Source organism: Nelumbo nucifera, chromosome 3 (genome assembly GCF_055504915.1).
Source record: "Nelumbo nucifera cultivar China Antique chromosome 3, China Antique-T2T, whole genome shotgun sequence".
Classification (NCBI taxonomy): domain Eukaryota; kingdom Viridiplantae; phylum Streptophyta; class Magnoliopsida; order Proteales; family Nelumbonaceae; genus Nelumbo; species Nelumbo nucifera.
The window spans coordinates 3,960,857-3,977,705 of record NC_142651.1 but is presented as its reverse complement, the minus strand read 5'-3'; the positions used below and the strand labels follow the sequence as shown (position 1 = coordinate 3,977,705).

At 36.7% G+C, this 16,849-nt stretch overlaps 1 protein-coding gene across 1 annotated transcript; it reads right to left on the bottom strand.

The window, feature by feature from the left end:
• Window positions 1–6,076: 6,076 nt before the first annotated feature.
• LOC104592862 (uncharacterized) lies at window positions 6,077–10,948 on the bottom strand. The gene is made up of 3 exons (XM_088899613.1): window positions 10,695–10,948; window positions 6,503–7,007; window positions 6,077–6,346 (listed from the first exon to the last, which is right to left on the bottom strand). Exons 1-2 carry the CDS (start codon window positions 10,884–10,886, stop codon window positions 6,546–6,548), a joined length of 654 nt encoding a protein of 217 aa, XP_088755739.1. The 5' UTR covers window positions 10,887–10,948; the 3' UTR covers window positions 6,077–6,346; window positions 6,503–6,545.
• Window positions 10,949–16,849: the final 5,901 nt, after the last annotated feature.

Genomic DNA, 16,849 nt, shown 5'->3' with positions numbered 1-16,849 from the left:
CAAAATGTTTTCAGATAATAGTATTTTTTAAAATAAATTTATTTAAAATAAACAAAAAAATTAAATTAAAAATAATGTTTTAAATAAGTTTTGATATATATATATATAATATAATATAATATAAATAATATAATAATATATTTAATATAAATAACATTTAATACACACACACACACACACACACACACACATATATATATATATATATAATCAAGGTTGGGGTGGGGTGGAGACCTCAATCCCCATCCCGACCCCGACCTCGATCGGGGATTCCTATTAATCCTCGTCCTGTCCCCGCCCCTATCCCGCCAAAACAATCCTCATCCCCAGCCCCATTGGGTTGGGGAACTCAGGTCCCTGTTAGGGATGGGAAAAATTGCCATTCTAAAAGTGTGTTCTAATAAATGAACCTAATAGAAACACATAAGAGTACACAATTGTTTTATATTTTTAATTTTTTAAATAATTAATAATTATTCATATTTTATATACTACTTTTAATAAAATTTTTATAATACAAAAATAACAATAATTAATTTCAGTAAAGTTTATTTATCAAACTGATGAAACCAACCAACCCAATTAACTCGACCCGAGTTTGTCAGTTTTCTAGTATTTTAGGTTGGCTTTGGTTAAAAAATTTCCCAATTCGACCAATTTGGATCAGTTCCACTTGGGCCATTTGTAAATCGACCAAAATCGAACTACCTAACCATGGATATATATTAATATTTTATATTTTAAATATAATTTTTAATATAAAAAAGTGGAAAATTTCCCATATTTCTTAGTCTAAAATGTTTAATATCATAAATCTAATTTTTAAATTTATTATTTAATAATTACATTGTAATTTTTAAAATTAAATTAAAATTTTAAGTTTAAATCTTTTGAACAAACTGACCAAACAAAAAAATTGACCCAAACCAATACAACTTGAGTGGATCGATTTTCCCAAAAGGTTAGTCAGTTTCAGCTGACCAACTCCCTAACTTAACCAGATTAATTTGGTTAGCCAAATAGCTTACGACCGCACCGAACCAATCATGAGCACTCATAATTTCAACTAAATTAATAGGCTTATTTCTAATAAATAACAATAGTTTAATCTCTCGTAATTATTGAAAAATTATAGCAAAAATACACAATTATTAAAAATATATTGATAATTAAAAATACAATAATTACAAAAATTACAAAAATACAATAAGTACTAAAAACATATTAACTTAGTCAATGAATAGTATAATCTCTACTAAATATTAATCAATAACTTATAAAAAACACAATAAATACAATATGTACAATAAACTAAATTTAAAAATTTCAATAATAGTAATTTAATCTCCAATAATTATTAAAAGTTTTCTATTAAATAACTTTAACAAATTAAATTTATACATACTTATTGAAAATACATTTATCACAAAAGATAATAAATATTAGTTTTAGTATATGTAATTATATAATAAATATAGATTAAGAGTTTAAAATTATTATTAATAAATATTATTTTTTCTAAAAGTTATTTTCTTGAATTAATACTTGATATAAGTGGAATTAATTATTTATAATATTATATAAAAATATTAAATTATTATTAATTTCAATATTATGTTATAATTATTTTTCTACTTTTTATATATATTTTTAAATTTATTTATTTTAACTATTTAAAATCTAGTTATGTTAAATATTTTGTTATTTAAATACTTAAATAATATGTAAAATATTTAAATTTTAAAACATCAATTATTTATTGAATTTAATTTTCCATAAAATCATAATTTATACTATGATTACATAATTTCATTTATTACATAATTTTAAAACATCAAATATTTTGTTATACTTATTTTTATACTTTGAAGATATTTTTTAAATTTATTACATAATTTCGTTATTTTAACTATTTAAAATCTAGCTATGATAAATATTTAGTTATTTAAATATTTAAATAATCTATAAATTATTTAAAATTTTTTGTTATTTGAATTTTATTTATTTAAAGCTATTAAATATTATTAAATATTTAAAAAACATTTAAATTGATAATCCAAAAAAACATAATTTAAATTGTTAGTACATAATTTCGTGATATACTTTGTAAAAATATAATATTATTTTTTGTATTTTTAATAAATATTTTATAATTTTGTTAGAACATTTAAATAATTATTAAATTTTTTAATTCAAACTTTCTTTAGATAGATATAGATACAAAGTATGGGAGAGGATAAATAGGAATTAGAGATAATTTAGAAGAGAAAGTCTCTACTAAATTAGAGATAGTTTTGGAGATAAATAGGAATTAGAGATAATTTAGAAGATAAATAAGAATTAGAGATAATTTTGGAGAAAGTGGAGGATCGTGGGGGAGGTAGTTTAGGAGTAATTTTAGGAGAAGAGATTATTTAGGTTATTGGGAGAGTGCATCTCATTGGTTATTTAAAAAATGACATGGAATTAAGAAAAAGAAAAAAATTCAAAAAAAGGAGAAAATAGATAAATAACTTCTCTCAAAGGAGAGACGTGCTGACATGGCAGGACCAATTTTAATATATATAATATATAGATTATTAAAAGGGACAATTTTTTTTTCTGTCCAAGCATTGACAATCAAGGTTCAAAATATCGTTACAAGGCAATACACCGATAGAGAATATCGACCTGTACCAGTAATGTTTATTTGTTTTTGTTTTTAATTTTTTTCGAATTTGGTTTAAAGGGGCCGGTTTAAGGCCGATCTACCCCCTGAACCACTCACTGACCCAAAACACCCCCTGTAGGGGCGTATTGGAAAGGTTTGATATGATATGTATTGGCGATACGTGACGAAATTTTGATTTGACAACTTTCCCCAAAGTGGAAAAATTATTTACCCACCTTGGTCTTGCTCATTCGTTTAAGTGATACCAAAAAAAAATAATTTTTCTACATAAATCTAAAAAAAACATGGGTATCTTGATCAATCAGAACCAAAATCCCATAGACCGACTTTCTCCCTCTCAAGATAAAAAAAAAAAATAGAAAAGACCCTTAAGGAAAACCTATGATGCTGAAAAAGCTTTGACCAACGAAAATCCCCCAGCATAAATTCTAATTGATTGGTTAAGACTTTTATGATACTGGTTGATTGGTTATAAATCTTTCTAGTATCATGTCTTTTTGGCATCCTAGTCGAACACTTTCTTTGATTCCAAAAAAGAGTCTTATTGGTTAATAATAATTATTCTCCTGGGCCTTTTTGTCAATGCACCTGAAAAAAAAAAGACAAAACTCCTCAATACTAAAGCTTCGATAAAAATCCCCTTGCCTGAGCTGGGCGGGATAACTTTAATTGGAGTATTAATAGTATTCAAAAATCCGATTTCGAATTCGATATTCAACATAATCGAATCGAGTTCGAATAATTCAAATATCTAACCGGTCGAATTCGAATATCCTATTCTTATCGAATAGTTAATCGGATTCAAATTCAGATATGACCTAATTTGATTCAATAAATATCACGATTCAACCGATTATTTAATTCTTGTATATAATATATAAAATATTTTATATAATTTATATATGATAATTAAGTTATAAATATTTTATATATTTATATACTTTATATCAATAAAATATTTATTTTATATACTTATTAATTATCTAAAATAATTAATTAATCAAATTTTTGAATATTTAATCAAATTTGAAATTGGATATTAATTTTCCATATCCTTTGAATATCGTATCGAATTCGGATATCAGATTTTTTAATCGAATTCGAATTTGGATTGCCTGATCCGATTCAAATTCAATCTGTTTACACCTCTAAACTTTAGTTGTTAGAGGCTTGTTGAGAGAGTTAAGGGCTGAATACGTTCACCCATTCATATGCCCATGTCTATCCTTTTGATCAAAAGGAAATAGGGGACAATTACTCTTTTACACCACTCTGGTAAATGTGACATTCCCAAGAATGTACTCAACAGCATAGACTGTTGTCCCCCAACAGCTAAAGTTTTTCGAAGGAGAGCTGGGTTGGGATTCTTTGAAGTTTGACGATGCGTGTAAGATAGGAATGGAAATGAGGCGAGGTGGGGACAGGGAACCTCTCCCCATCCCTGTCCTCGCAAAAATCCCCATCCCCGTCCCCATCCCTGCTAACGGGGACAAGGTTATCCCCATCCCCATCCCCACGGGGATCCTATCCTCGTGAGGATCCCCATTCCCATGATTCTTTGTAATGCTAACCATTTTGTTTTTGTTTTTTATTTTATTTAAAAAATAAAAATAAAATAATTAACATTTACAATCGTATTAAAAAATATTCAACCATATTTTTAAAAATATTAATATATAGATGTATATTTACATATTTACATATATACATATATACATATATATTAGTGAAGATCCCATGAAGCGAGGATCGAGATCACCGCGAAGCGAGGAGTGTTCTCCCCGTCCCCGCTAACGGGAATGAAAATTTCTCCATCCCCGTCTCCACAGGGGGAAAATCATCCCCATCCTTACCCCATTCAGAGCGGATCGCCACGGAGATCGAAGAAATGGAAAAAATTTCCATCCCTACTAGCGTAATGAGAACTGGATTCACCTTCCCCAAATGGATGTGGATCAGTGGATGGACGGCCCAAATGTTTTTTAGATTTGGTAATGACTCATTTGGAATTCTGCCATCATTTACCGCTCCGCTCCACAGGAACAGGACCAACAGCAAGAGTTTTTTTTTTTTTTTTTTGTGCGTGTAAGAGAGAGAAACAGAATGAGAAACACAACGTAGGTGCCTCAGAGTCGGATCAAATCAGACTGTTATTGCTGTAACATTACGCAGGGCCAGGGCCTCTCAGCGGGGGTGGGCCTAAGGCTGCATTCACCTCGTTAAGAATGAATATTCAGTCAATCCACGTCCACCCACCAGGCACCAGCTGCCGTGGGCCACAATTTTCCATCCCCGTCCACCTTACATGATGCATGAATAATGAAGGGCCTCTAACTAAAATGTACTTTTCTAGCTTTCTATATGTTCATCGACATCGATCAGACATAAATAATAGACCATATATCAAAGGGTTGGACTGTATAGACGATCTGCTACTGTTGTAATAGTCACATATCTGGTTTATGTGTATACAACAGCGACCTGACACTTTTTACCAAGTATCCATTACGGCTGTGTTTGGTTTGAAAGAAAAAGTAGGGAAGGAAGGGAAACCCTACCCTTTTCTTTCAAACCAAACACAGCCTAAATTATTGTTCATTGATATGATCTCTCTGTGGGCCTTCTGCTTTACCAAGAGACTGGTCGCGGCTAAGACGGTCCAAGTCCCACAGTACCTCTGGTATCGGGTTGATGTTTCGGGATCACTTGCGGTAAGGTTGTATATGCAAGGTGCATGCCAATTCCTGCCTCTAGCTCCCTGGCAACTGAAGATTCAACAAGGGCTGAGATCATCGTCAATGCATTAGAATTGCAGAGGGTTCCTAATCCAACTTCTCACTCGGTTATTTACAGCTCTAGATCAGCGAATCAGGTTGCATGCTCTTCGGCTCAGTTTGCGGTGTCTAGTTCTAGAATTTTCACCTGGTCTCTTACTCCAATGGACTTTCCGAGTGGTTGATGAATGAAACTGGGCTACGGGGTTTCCTCAAAAAAAAGATTAGTCTGGATCTGTGAGCCTGTTGTATTTGTTGCTGTGCCAGTCTGTTTTGGTTGTGATGGTCCCATATAGAGATAGATATTCCGTAGCATCAGTCCAGGATTTCAGGCCGACAGCCCAACACCCCATTTGAAGGTGTCGGCTTGCATCGTTTGGTAAGGCCCTGAACCCCAGCCCAGTCCCAATTTAAGCTCTAATTGCTGCCCAGTGACCACCAGCCAAAGAAGGAAAAACAAGGAGAGGAAACAAGTAGAAATACTACTTTTACTACTATAATCAATCATATATCTCAAAATGGCGCTTAATTTCTTAACTCGGATGCAAGGGAGGCATTATGGTTACCACAACATTGCTGCATTTAGAAAGTAGAACTACTATGCAAACTGGTTAAGATAAAATCTTGTAGATTTCAAACCAGGATCCTTTTGATCCTTTTTCTGCCATTAAAACCAAAATCATCCATGCATTCTTAGCCCATTTGACCTAATCACATGTATCGTAATTTGACATTATTACATTAAGCTCACTGCTTTTGAAATTTAAAATTTAAACACTTGAGCACACCACCTATCGCCCCATTCAATCGACTTTGTCTGTGTGTATCAACTGTTAAAGGCTCCCAAACCCACTTGCATCCCCTCACAAACATTCAATTATGAGAAAATTAAGAATTTATGCTGCACAGGAATTAAGAAGTGTCGTCATATTTATGGTTCCATACAAGAATGCAATGAAGCAAAATGATATCCTGCTAGGTTTTCATCTTCTCACTCTTCAATCATCACAAACCAAAACAGCGTTCACTTAATGACTTAAAATAGATAATGGCTTACCACCCTTGGCTTTAGATTCGAAAATCCAAGAAGTCAGGAACTTTTAATCCTCGTTGCTCAATCCCAAGGCTGGCAAATCCACACGCGGAAGCTCTGGCATTTTTAGAGAGGGGAGTGAAGGGGCTTCAGTCTGTGTGTTCTGTTCTGCATCCCGCTCATTCTTGCCCCTACCCATTATCATCCCCGTGACCACATTTCCAACTGATCTAAAAGGGTGGCTTAATTTATCCTTAACCATCAGAATAAGTGAGACCTCAGATAGCTGCCAAGCGGCAGTGAGAAAAATCATGATAGAAAGAAGCCAGTGAGTGATAGAATTTTGTCTCCTCACTTTCTTTATCTCTTCCAATATCTCTTCACTGTCCATTCCTCTGCTTCCATTACTTGGTATATTTACATACTCATCTTTTACCCCTACTTTAACTACTGCAGATGAGGGTAAGTCTTTTGTTTCTGTTGGTGATTCAGATGGCTTCAAAGCATTGTCCTCTTTTAATGATTCCAGCTGTTTTAGGAGTGAACAGAGTTGGAGAATTAAAATTTGTAACAGATTATGTCTATAATCCACATCTTCATAACCAATGTTCCATCGAGTATAGTTTTACAGTCTTTATTTGAAAACCTTGGAAAATGTATGTAGTCTGAGTGAAAGATAGAAGTACTCCGAAGTTATTCTTTATTATGAAGTCAATACCAACACCGAAATCATTGGTTATTAGATATGACACGAGTTTCCACATTTAGCTATTCTATATATTCTTCTCACTGGCTACAGGTTCAATATCCAATAGACATGTATATTCTCACGGAAAACCTGAGAAAAGGGAAAGGTGAAATTTACATGTAGGAAAAGTCTACAAGTACATCAAAACATATCTTTATTTCTAAAGTTTTGCTCATTTATTTCCAGTGAAGCTTTCTCCAAAATCTTATCTTTATGGGTTATTAGTTATTACCTAATTATTAGTTAATTTTGTAATAAATTATCTTAATATTCACATAGTAAACTTCTAGTTCAACAATTTTTTTTCCTAATAGGGTTTAAATTTTAGGGAAATTGTCTAAAACTCACCATGAGTTTTCAGCATCTCTCTTAAATTCACAACTTTTCAAAATGTCTAAAACTCACCATGTCAATAAGTTTTTATTTTCCAAAACTCACCTTCTGTTAGTGCACCGTTAATGCTTCTTAATAGAGGTGTCCACATCAGCATAAATAACAATTTCATGACCAAATTACCCTTAAATGGCGAGTTAGAGGAAAAGGGTGCACCATTACCCTTAAATGGCGAGTTCGAGTTTTTTTTGTCTTTTTCAGTTTTCAATTTTCTTTTTTTTTGCATTTTTAGTGTTTTGTTATAATTTCCAATGTTTTTTATAATTTCTGTTTTTTTTTCTATTTTCTACAATCTATAAATTTTCCTGTATTTTTTGTTATTTATTTGCAATTTCTGTGTTTTTCTATAACTTTTGATGTTTTCTACAACTTTTATTTTCTGATTTTGTTTTTCAATTTCTATAGTTTCTATAATTTGAAAATAATTTTTTATTTTGTTTGCAATTTTTATAATTTTATATTTTTTTTTGTAATTTCTATGTTTTTATGTATTTTATATTTGAAAATATTTTTTTTGAAAAATTTCCTTTTTTTCATGTCTAAATATTAAAATATATATGTATATATTTTATGTTTATCTATGAAGGTTAAAATAGTAATATATTAACACCCATTAGTCTGTTTAACGTCAAGTTAGTGACATGGTGAGTTTTAAACATTTTGAAAAGTTGTGAGTTTAAGAGAAATGCGAAAAACTCATAGTGAGTTGTAGACAATTTCCCTAAATTTTAAGACCTAAGACTGCAAACATTGTTTTCCTTCATTATGTAGGTACACTCCATTTTTTTCCAAGAAATGGGAACTGAAAACAATTCCACACTGAAATGTTGATCTATTTCTTTGCCCCTTTTATGGTGAAAGTGTTGTTTGCCCCCTTAATACATCAAGGCAATCATAGCCTAAGGTTCAATTGGAACATTTGAAATATGGATGTCAATGCATAACCAATTTGAAAACAGGTCCAGCCTCAATTTTTTTTTTAAAGGAAGTATCTGAGCTTTCTTTATTGAGATACCACAGTTTTGCATGTCTTCTCTATTCCAAAGGGTCAGACATGGATGAGAAAAAATAGCCAGCGTCAAACTAGGAGAAATGCTTGAATGGAAATGCTGCTTCGCAATCAAAACTGCCTATTCTATGGATAAAGTTCTGAACTATTGGAATGTGTCCATGAATTCTAACATTCAGTATGGAAATTGTTAACTAATTCATTGTCTATAAGGATATCTCTAATTCATTGTGAAAGCATATCAGATATCAACTGTTTTTGAGATTGAAAATGTGGAGCAACTATTATTAAGATGCTTGTTGGCAAGAGATATGTGATTTGGAACTAAATTTGGGTGGAATCAGGATAAAGTTAAAATGTGACAATGATATATTGACTAGCTACAGCACCTCTAAGAAGAAGCGACCTGTTGCAAGTTGAAGGGGCTAGAAGGGATAGGGGCAAACAAAAAGGATATGGTGTAAAGTAGCAAGAGATGATTTAAACACTCATAATTTATCAATGGATATGGAACTAATGAGAACTGAATGGTGAAACAGGATTCATGCAGCCAACCCATGTAGTTGGGATAAAGGCTTAGATAACTAGCTGAGAGAGTGCAGGCAATAAGAAAAGCAGTTGAAGAAGAAATTTTGAATTTAAGATTTACTGTGATAGTATTAGGGTAGTTTTAGAGCGTAAGAATCAAGAAGGTGTTTGCAAAAGAGCTAGGAGATCCAATTTTCTGAAGAAAGGCAGGGAGTTAGAGGTGAACAACATAGATATATGTGTCTAACTTGATGTAATTTCAAGAAGCATAAAGTTGCAGATGCATGCATTTGTATTGCTAAATACAAGACTTTCTTGAGGAGTGTTGTAATCCCAACTCAGGTGTCGATGGCAGATGCTTTGGAATGTTGGGCTTTGAAGGAGGCATTCATGTCGCTGTGAATGCAGGATGACTAAAAGATTATGGTGTTTGGGGACTCTCTTAATATCAAAAACTTGATGGACTAAACAGCTTCTGTGGGAAGTATAATACGATCATTGTAGATACACGGCACCTCTCTACTTGATCCTTCATGTGAATTTTTCTCATACCAGTGGATCAGGAAATCAATGCTTTAAATTTAGACCATAAACAAGAACAGTTAGATTCCTAATTGTGTTTCTGAAATGTCTGGAAGTTATTTGTCATTAGCAAATAATTTCTTTTACTCTAGAATTCTGACAACCATTAGGTCAAATATGGAACTTAGCTAATGTAAAAAACTATTTACTTATGGATCTACAGCATAATATAATGCCAAATTCCCCCTCCTCTAAAAGTAAAGAAAAAAAAAAAAAGAATCTGGTTGCACTTGCAAAGCAATGAGGGATAAGACTAATATCAACACCTAACAGATAAAAAACTCAAAATATGAATCTCATGACATGGATAATAATTCCAGATGTATCGAACTAAATCTCTGACCAACAACCAAAATCCTTAATACTCAAAGCCTACAGTCCATGTGAACATTCAGGATTATTTTGCAGAATTAGCTAGGCAATAAACGACGACTGGTTTCTAATCCTGGGAATCTCAGAGGGAAGGGCCATTGACGGTTGGTACTCACGAAAAATGTATTATCTAACACGTAACAATATATTTCCTTATTTTTTTTTTCCTTTCTACCGAAGAAGAGATGTATTATCTATAAGTTCCAGTACTCAGTTTCAGATTCATGACGCTCCTTGAGGAAAATTATAAAATCCAAAATAACAGCAAAATAGTAACACAAGGATGAATGAATTTCTAACAAATTACATACACAAAGCAATGCCAGATCCTGAATACAGGACATATAAATTCACCAAAATTAAGAGTCGGTAAAATTTTAATTCACAAATTAAAGAAAAAGAAGAAAAAGGGGGGGAGTTGACTAAGAAATTGATCATGGGAGAAAAGGGAAAAAGGGAGCCCCGAATGTTAAAAAGGATGCGTATAACAGAGATATGCATGTTTCTTTAACATGGCTATACTGTATATGGACACTCAACTTACGTTTAGATGCTTAACGACAAAGGAGACTGGCTTAAATTACCTGGGAAAGCAATCTGGAGAGCAACATCTGATCATCATCATCGTCACTGTCGTCGGCTGCGACCAAGCTATTGCCAGTGGATTTCTGCCGGTCTACTCTGTTCTTCTTTAGGAGCTGCTGGATTGCCTGGTGTATGAGCTTGACCTCAGTGTTCGCATGGATACTCTCGTTATCCTTCGTCTCCGTAGCCATGCCTGGAACTGGAACTCTGGAAGTCGACCCGATCAGCAACAATCTATCCTACGGCTACGAGCAAAACCAACTCGGAGTGAGTGACAGTACATTTTCGACACACGTGTCAATGCAGTTTTTTTTTATTGCGTTGAAACTTGAAACGTGGCGGAATCAGCTTTGGGCATCCGATTTTTACTGCCACCGCCGGTTCCGGTGCCAACTGATACAGCGATACGTATACGGTTACCGTTCAACGCTGTAGCTAATTTGTCTGCGAATGACACGAATCTTTCTTTTGCTGAGTGGGTCCACCAATGAGCTCCGCAGGACACATAAGCAGAACTGCAGAAAGATCGGATGAGTTGTCGCCGACGGTAGGGCTGTCAATTGACCAGATATTCCAATCCGATCTGATCTAATATTAGTATTACAAATGGATCAGGTCTAGACCTGTTCATGGGCCGGGCCGGGTCGGGCTGAATAGAGAGTGAGTGAGAGAGAAATTATAAAGAAAAAAAGTATATATTAAATTATAAATATATATATTTTAATAAATATTATATTATTTATATATTTTATATGATATATAAAATACATAATTTATAAAATATATAATGCTAAGTTGGGTCGGTCTTTTTTGACAAATCCCAAGCCCGGCCCGTAACACAGTCGAGCTTACTGTGTTAGGCCCGAGGTCAGGCCCGTGGGTCTAATTACATGACCAAGTCTAACAGGGGTGCGGGCCAGGCCGGGCTGGGCCATCGGGCTACCCAGCCCATGAACAGGTCTAATCAGGTCCAATTCAGCCCGATGAATACTTTGAACCAATTTGAACCGGTTCAATTCACTGTTTGGACCGCCCTCAAATTGGTTTTAATTTAAATAGAGTCCAACCCAAACCTGATCCATTGACACCCATGCTCTTTATCTTCTTCTAGTGGACCTGATCCATTTGTCCAATCGAATTAATACTTTGAACCATTTAACTCTGGACTGGTTCAATTCAATGTCCTATTGATCCATCCAACCTATTCAAATTGGTTTTGATTCAGAAGGATACAACCCAAACCCGGTCCATTGATGCCCCTACTCTAAAGTAGTGATTCATAGATAACTCCGTGCCTGATACACACAATTACGAACGACATTCAAAATTTTGCTTTAAAGCTTACAGAAAGACTGGTTAGGTAATGGGGCGATTCATAATGAAAATTGAACCAAATATGACCTAAATTAATCAGGATTCTTGGGACTAAGTTTCTAATTAATTGAATTTCTTCAAGTAACAGACTTACTTTTGGTTGAAAAATGAAACGTGTACAGGATTAAGAATTTGAAGGTTTTTGTTTGGTTTCTGTGAAAAATCTATCTCTGCTTCAACTTTTAGGTCTTATTCTTAGGCTTCCCATATTCCAAAAGATAATCTTTTGATGTTCAAGAGCCAGACTGGTTCAACAGTTGGGCAGACGGGCAGACGCACCTGGTAGATGGCCCACCAATTTCGATCCCAAATTCCCAATGAGAACTAGTTTTGGAGTTGAAAAAATGACGAAATACATAGCATCTTTATCTTATCTGTTCTAACTCCTACGCGATAATCAGCTTGATTTTAATTGTCGACTCGAGCCTTATATAATGAACCATTCACCTTTATCTGCGAACGGCAGAGAGAGTTACTTCCATATTTCAGCTATAAATCGGAAGCGCAAGAATGGTATATATTGGCTCAAGGACTCTCATGGTGAGTGGTGCCCTGACCCAGAGGTAATTGAAGCCTTATTAATTTATTTTAAATCCATCTTTACTTCTGTTAATCCGGCTTCTGATGATCTCAACAAACATGTTTTATTTTGGACCTAAATTGGTTCATTACTTAGACTTGAGAAGAGGGAGAATGGAGGACGAGGGAAGGTTCAGAGTAGTAGGAAGGTGGTGGTCTGAGGTGTTGATCGAAGCCAAGACTTTCAAGTTCGAAGAGGAAAGGATCAAAGGTGAGGACGTATTGAAAATCAGAGAGAATAACAAGGCGACTGTGTTGGTGTCAAAGGAGGTCATGGTCTGGTTGAAAGGTTTCATAGATGGTATATCAACTCTGGCAAGGTGATTGGATGGACAAATTCAATGGCTGTCCCAGGTAAGAAATATGTAATAGAGTTGAAAAGAAACAGAAAGGGATGGTTTATCTCTGTGGTGGAGTTTTTTCGAACAAGTGGAAAGTAATTGCTGTGTGTGCCAGAAGGGAGGCTACGGAAAGGGTGGATGGACTTTGTGAAGGTGCTACAGTCTTTTCTTGTAGCCTTGGAAGTGAAGAGAGAAGAGGGAGTGAAGAGAAATGGTAAAAAATCCAAAGACCAGGGTAAAAAAGCTCAGGAGGGGGCAGTTTTGATTAGTTCCTCTGGGAGCGTAGAAGTGCAAGGCATTCTGACTGAAATGGTGGTTGCTTGCACTTCTAGTCTTCGAAGATTATCGGTAGGAGCAGGGAAGGATGAGTGGAAGAAAAGAAGAGTGTTAGTGGCCGATAGAGGAGTGACATACTGGAGAAGGGTTCTGTGTACAGTGGCAGGGGAGTTAGGATTTGGGAGTGAAGCTATGTTGTTCCCTTTTGCAGAGACAAAAGCCGTGCTTGATGTAGGCGACCAAGAGCTAAGTTTTAAAGCAGTAATGGTAGATGGAGCTCTGATATAGGTTCAGAAATGGAGTCCATTATGCAATGAAGTCGAAGTCCAAGATGGTTGTGCCCGGCTGAAGCTTGTAGGCCTTCCATTTCACCTCTGGCAGAACTCTGTTCTTGAACACATCGTGCATTGTTTGGGAGGCATCTTGATGAAAGCTGATAAACGTTTTTTGGGTGCCGTGGAGTTACAGGTTGCTGGTGTTTGGCACGAGAACCTGCCGAGGGTCATTGAAATATGCTCGGATGAAGCCTGGTACAAGGTGTGGGTGGCCTCTGAAGTTGAATGGTCGTGGTGGGGAGGTGTTCCTAAGGTAGAAGATGATGAGCTGGCGGGGTGGTGGACACGTGGAGGGCTTAGGTTGGGAGTTGAAAAGGTGGAACAAATGAAATGTTTTTTTGGGGTTACTGAGCCGGTTGGGGAAAACCAAATGACAAGAAATCTTTTTAAGGAAAACATTTCAAACAGGTTTGAATTAAACAACTTAATGGCATGATTCTCTTCCTTTGCTGACGTGGCGAAAAGGTAGGATGGGTTGGGGAGCCGAAAGGTCTGGTCTGAGCCGTTGAAGATGGTGGGTGGGTCGGGCGGGGTGAAGGTTGAGCCGGGACAGTTTTGGAAGGGCCCACGTGACAACTTAAAAGGTCACACGGGCGGGTCAGGTGGGCGTAACTCCGAAAGGGGGATCCATTTGAAGGACCCATGTGATAACTTAAACTGTCACGTGGGTCGAGGCAAAGGGGTTTCCCTTGGGGCGCTGATAGACAATGGTAATGGTCTATCATCGTCCCAAGTCGTGAGAAAGGGGGAGGCTTGTGCGCAGCGGCGGAAGTTGGAGAAGAAACCGGTGTTGTAGTGGGTTTCCCAGCGAAGTTTGGAGCATAGCCAACTGCAACGCTCCTCAGAAAGGCCGAATCCAAGATTCGCTAGGGAACGAACTGAAGAGAGGGAAGAGAAGGACGAAGGCTGGGCGCAGTGCAGTGAAATGAAGAAGCGGAGGTCCGTTCTGCTGATGGTACTAGCGTGGGCAGTGTAAACGACGAAGGGAGTTGTGCTGGTGGTGACTTGGATGGGTGGAATATTGCAAGCTTATTTCAGGGTGTAGATTGCATTCGGGTCAACTCATTTCCAAGATTACAGAGTGTGCAAGGATTATCAGAAGGGGTAAACCGGGAGAACAGGAAGCTGAGCAGGAACACACCATCTAGGGGTGAACCAAGGGTAGAGGTGAAAGATCACCAGGTTGACCAAATGACAGAAGTACTTACCAACCAACTAAGGGAGACAAATGTTTACCAACCTCTGGAACAAGAGAGGGAGGCTGGGAGCAGTCCTTTTCTAGTTTGTCCATCAATCCCAGGTAACTAAGTGAATTCGATTTGTGCTACTAATGTGTCTCCTGTGTCATTGGTTCCAGATTCCATTTCTGTTCCATGTCTTATAGCCCATGAATATGTAACCGTGCTAGAAGGTAGGATCTCCGAGGAGGGGGAGAAGGGGATGAAGGAAAGTGGGAAGGTGAGGGAAGGAAGTTTTAGGAGTGAAAAAGTGCGAAAAATCATTGAAAAAGTGTTTAAGTGGAAGGAAAGTTGATTTGGAGGAGGGAAGGGGAGGAAGGAAGAGGGGAGGGGTTAGTGGAGAGGAGGGAAAGGATTGAGGGTAGAGATGGAAGGAAAGGAACTGGGAAGGAGGGAGGTAATAGGAGAGGGAAGTTGGATGGAGAGGAAAGAATAGAGGTGGGACCAGGGGAGAGGAAGAATGGGCAGATGGACAGAGTTGGAGGGGTTTCTGTAGGAAGGGTAGGGGTGGAGGACTCGGTGAGAGAAGACATGTTAGCAGAATTTGTAGAGAAGTTGGGTTGTAGGTTGGAAGATTTGAATGTGTTGAAAGAAAGATTACAGAAGAGGAAGAAGGAGATCGGAACAAAGAAGAGGAGATTGAGTGAAGTAGAGAGATTGAAGAGAGATGTAGGAGACAAGATTCTCGGGGTAAAAGGAGATAGGAGGAAAGGGGGAAAGTAGTGGAAGGTGGCAAGGGGTTTAAATAAGAAGTGGAATGAAGATTCTTAGTTGGAATGTGAGGGGAATTGGGAGTGCAAGGAAGAGAGCGACAATAAAAGAGGTAATAAACGGTTTGACCCAGACATTGTGCTGTTGCAAGAGTCTAAGAGAATGGAGTTTAATAACAATTGGGCACAGAGTGTTTGGAAAGCCAGGGGGATTAGTTGGGTGGCTGCCCCCTCTTGAGGTGCATCCAGGGGGATTGTAACAATGTGGAAGAGGGATGTGGTTGAAGGCCTGAAGGAGTTGATCGGAAAGTACTTGGTTTCCGTGAAGTTTAAGCAGCATGAGGGTGATTTTACGTGGGTTTTCACAAATGTTTACGGGTCGAATGACTACAGAAAGAGAAGTGAGTTGTGGGAGGAATTGACGGATGTTAGAGGGTTGTGGGATGGGCCCTGGTGCATGGGTGGGGAATTCAATGTGATTAGATTCTCGGAGGAATCCAATAAGGTTAACTAGAGGGTGACAAAAAGCATGAGGAAATTTAATAGCTTTGTGGATGACTTTGAGCTTAAAGAGATCCCCCTAGCCCATAAGACATTTACTTGGTCAAATCTCCAATCTAGACTCATTTGCTCTAAACTGGATAGATTCCCGTTCTCTCTGGATTGGGAAGAGCATTGGGGAACCTTGGCTTCTAGAGCTCTTCCAAGGGTGACCTCCGATCATTGGCCCATAGTGTTATGTAAGGAGGAAAGAAGGCGTGGAGGTTCTACCCCCTTTAGATTTGAAAATATGTGGTTATTCCACCCAGGGTTTACTAACAAAGTGAGGGAGTGGTGGTATGAATGTAACCCATTGGTGGAATGGGAGGGGATGAAATTCCATAAGAAACTTCAATTTTTGAAAGCAAAAATCAAGGAGTGGAATTTGATGGAGTTTGGGAGGATAGAAAAAAGAAAGGTTGATCTGTTGGATAAGATTGAAAGCCTTGACTCTAAAGAAGAAATGGGAGAACTTGGAGAGGAAGACAATGAGCTCAGGAGAGGTTTAAGAAGACAGTTAGAGGACTGCCTACACAAGGAGGAAATTAGCTAGAGGAAAAAATCTTGGTGTAAATGGGTGCAAGAGGGGGATAGAAACACTAGGTTTTCCCACTCTCTAACAGATGGCAGGAGAAGGAAGAACCTGATCTCCAAACTGGTAGTAGATGGAGTTGAGCCAATGCATCAAGAGGAGATTGCTGGGGCTTGTGTGGAGCACTTCAAGTCTATTCTAAGAAGGCCTGTGTATAGAAGGGTGTAGG

Bases quoted from the DNA above. Each gene is read 5' to 3' on its own strand.
- LOC104592862 (XM_088899613.1), bottom strand. From the start codon at position 10,886: ATGGCTACGGAGACGAAGGATAACGAGAGTATCCATGCGAACACTGAG. The intron at 7,008-10,694 runs GTAATTTAAGCC...CTCCTAAAACAG, and splicing joins TCTCCAGATTGCTTTCCCAG to CTGGAATCATTAAAAGAGGA.